Below are 3,317 nucleotides of genomic sequence, written 5' to 3'. Positions count from 1 at the left end.
AAAACCAATGAAACACAACCCTTACTTACCATTAAACAGAAAACACAACCCATACTTACCATTAAACAGAAAATACAACCCATACTTACCATTAAACAGAAAACACAACCCTTACTTACCATTAAACAGAAAACACAACCCATACTTACCATTAAACAGACCTGGTGATCCTGGTACCGCCATATTCCCAAGATTTCCCGGTCCTCCATAGCCTCCAGACATGGTCGCCGCCCCATAAGACGATCCGTTTGTGCTGTGGGGGGTGGATGCGTTGGATCCGTATCCTCTGGGGGATACGCTACTGCTTTGAGCTCGTCCATACTCTGCAAAAGAAAGATGGGGAGATAAAATCCATATACGAAGTTTTATTGCCATTACGGCATAAGCACTACCAGTCGTTTAAACATTCTAAATGTTCGTGTGTTCATAATGACATTACGTTGTTCATGTCTTCAAATATAGTACAAATTTCGAAAGAAAAGGATAATCCTTCCAAACCTTCTCGTATTATCAGCTCTTAATGGGATATTCTTGTAACAGATACACAGCAGCGGCAGCAAGTCGATAGCTTTGATCAATTAGACATCGTAAGCTCTTGGAAGACAAGGAATTAACTACTCATGACCACAGTGCCTGCAGAAATGAAGGTTTTGTTTACGAACAAAACAAAATAAACACTTGAGACTTATGTCAAATGTATGTCAGAAAGACAGTGTTTTGAATATGTGTAACTGTTTTAATGTCTAAAACTAAAACAATGAAACTTCACGCGTCAGAAAAACACATCAACATCAAACACATAATTTTCAGTGCGCAAACATGTTATTAAAGTTTTTTTCTTCAAAGTTCTCGTTTACTTCAAACAAATGAAAAAAAAAATGATATCAATATCTTGATATTTTTAAGTAAAAAAAAATCTAACAAAAACTTTAACAGTATCTGTATCATGTGCTTTTATGTTTTCTTTAGTGTAGTAAAACCGAGGGCTTACAACGCTAACGATCAGGCTTCAATATCTGTGGTAGGCATAGTACAGATAAAAGTTGTGTAACAAAATAGCCTAAGTGTGTATAGCAGATTCTGTTGTAGTTTTACCAAAATATGTATTCATAAAAGGGAAAAGGCCACAGTGGCACAGCGGTAAGTCTGTAGACTTATAACGTTAAACTGAGTTTCGATACCCTTGGTGGGCACAGCAGCTTTTCGTTCAATAACAAACAGAGAAAACAATAAAAGGAAAGCGAAGGAAAAGTACACTCGTAACCTAAGTATTTGTTTATTGTATCTCTAGAGTGACAGTTTTGAAACCTGGTGGACTATGTATATCACTAGGTAATATTCCTTCCTTTTAACATTACCGATTTGACGAATGGAACAAAAAATAAACATTTTCGAATACCAATACCTTAGTTCAAAACATTTCTCTCACATTAACTTAAATAAGGATAGATAACAGACAATGAATTTGAACGATATAGTTTGTAAGCCTAAACTCCATCAAAAAAGTTCTGTCCGAATTTTCGAACATCCACAAGATGAAGTAAATAAACGTAACACGCTTTAGTAAATTAGAGTATCAGCTTGAAACAACACAGTGATTTTGTTAACGGTTTCACTAGTACCATGTGATGTAATTGTTAAAAGGTTTCACTAGTACTATCTGATGTATTTATTAAAAGGTTTCACTAGTACCATCTGATGTATTTGTTAAAAGGTTTCACTAGTACCATCTGATGTAATTGTTAAAAGGTTTCACTAATACCATCTGATGTATTTGTTAAAAGGTTTCACTAATACCATCTGATGTATTTGTTAAAAGGTTTCACTAGTACCATGTGATGTAATTGTTAAAAGGTTTCACTAGTACCATCTGATGTATTTATTAAAAGGTTTCACTAGTACCATCTGATGTATTTGTTTAAAGGTTTCACTAGTATCATCTGATGTATTTGTTAAAAGGTTTCACTAGTACCATCTGATGCATGTGTTAAAAGGTTTCACTAGTACCATCTGATGTATTTGTTAAAAGGTTTCACTAGTACCATCTGATGTATTTGTTAAAAGGTTTCACTAGTACCATCTGATACATGTGTTAAAAGGTTTCACTAGTACCATCTGATACATGTGTTAAAAGGTTTCACTAGTACCATCTGATGCATGTGTTAAAAGGTTTCACTAGTACCATCTGATACATGTGTTAAAAGGTTTCACTAGTACCATCTGATACATTTGTGCAGGTTTGATTTCCTCTTACCTGTCCCGTTTTCTTGACCGTTTACGGCTAACTGACCGGTGTAGGCATTGAAACCAGACATCGCTGTGGCGTTGTTTAGAGCTGGGGATCTTGGCGCCGGAAGTGTTAACTGGTTGTTCCTCGGCATACTATAGAGCGCTTCCGCTAGGTCCGCTGCTCGTTTCAAGATGATTTCCTGGTGGGATTAAGAGTGTTATCTAGCGATTAAACACGATAATAGAATTATGTTTCTCTTTTAATTTTTTGAAATTTTAAGTTTATGTTTTGAATTACGGTCAGCTGTACCAAAAACAGCTATAACAACACACCACATTTCTTTCAAAGCTAATCTCAAAAGAACGAAAGACTCCAATAAAAATAAACTCATAAAAATATTTTCACTAGATCAAAATATACTTTAATAGTTTCGTTTTTAGTTACTTACTGATTATAATTATTATGTTAATTACAAGTTACTGCTTTTACAGTAAAGAAGATTTGTTTTAAAACAGGTACGACGTTTCGATCATTGGCTCTTGAGAACGATCCCAATCAGTGATCGAAACGTCATACCTATTTTAAAACACTCTTCCTTAATGTAACTTGTAATAAAATATACTTTGTTTGGAATTTCTACTACGAATAAAATAACAAACATCAAAGTAACTTTACAAGTAATCATATATATAATTTATAATGGAATGAGTATCCTACAATTGGTTTTATTTTATTTGTTACAAACGCATCTAACTAATACCCCATGCAGTAGGAATTAGCTTCATAAGGAACGTGAAATCCAACCATTAAACACATTCAGTACACATTAGAAAGCCAGCTGAGTCCTGGAGTTTTGAACTATAACAGTAGTGATAAGCAGTAGCTAATGAATCTCCCTTAAAGAAACCTTCCTTGCGAACATAGGAGAAAAGACTAGATATTTGATGAACTCTGGCCAGTTTCAAATTATCAGTCGCACTATAATAGTAGAGTTGACTTCAATGACAAACATGATATGATGAGAGTGACGACAGTAATGGCGGGATCCTATAATAGCAGAGTTGACTTCAGAAACAAACATGATGTG

The 3,317-nt window shown here is 34.6% G+C and overlaps 1 protein-coding gene across 2 annotated transcripts in view; it reads right to left on the bottom strand.

Annotated features, from left to right (window-relative positions):
- Positions 1 to 104: 104 nt before the first annotated feature.
- Positions 105 to 3,317, bottom strand: part of LOC106467957 (transcription factor collier-like) — a 148,532-nt gene continuing 145,319 nt past the window's right edge. For both annotated transcript variants that reach the window (XM_022396198.1, XM_022396199.1), the window contains exons 12-13: positions 2,255 to 2,429; positions 105 to 323 (exon numbers count right to left, since the gene is read on the bottom strand). In XM_022396198.1, the coding sequence (XP_022251906.1) occupies positions 112 to 323; positions 2,255 to 2,429 (387 nt within the window). In that variant the 3' untranslated portion in view covers positions 105 to 111. The remainder of the gene's footprint in view (positions 324 to 2,254; positions 2,430 to 3,317) is intronic.

Source organism: Limulus polyphemus, unplaced genomic scaffold, assembly GCF_000517525.1.
Source record: "Limulus polyphemus unplaced genomic scaffold, Limulus_polyphemus-2.1.2 Scaffold2810, whole genome shotgun sequence".
NCBI lineage: Eukaryota > Metazoa > Arthropoda > Merostomata > Xiphosura > Limulidae > Limulus > Limulus polyphemus.
This window is presented reverse-complemented; position numbering and strand designations above follow the sequence as displayed.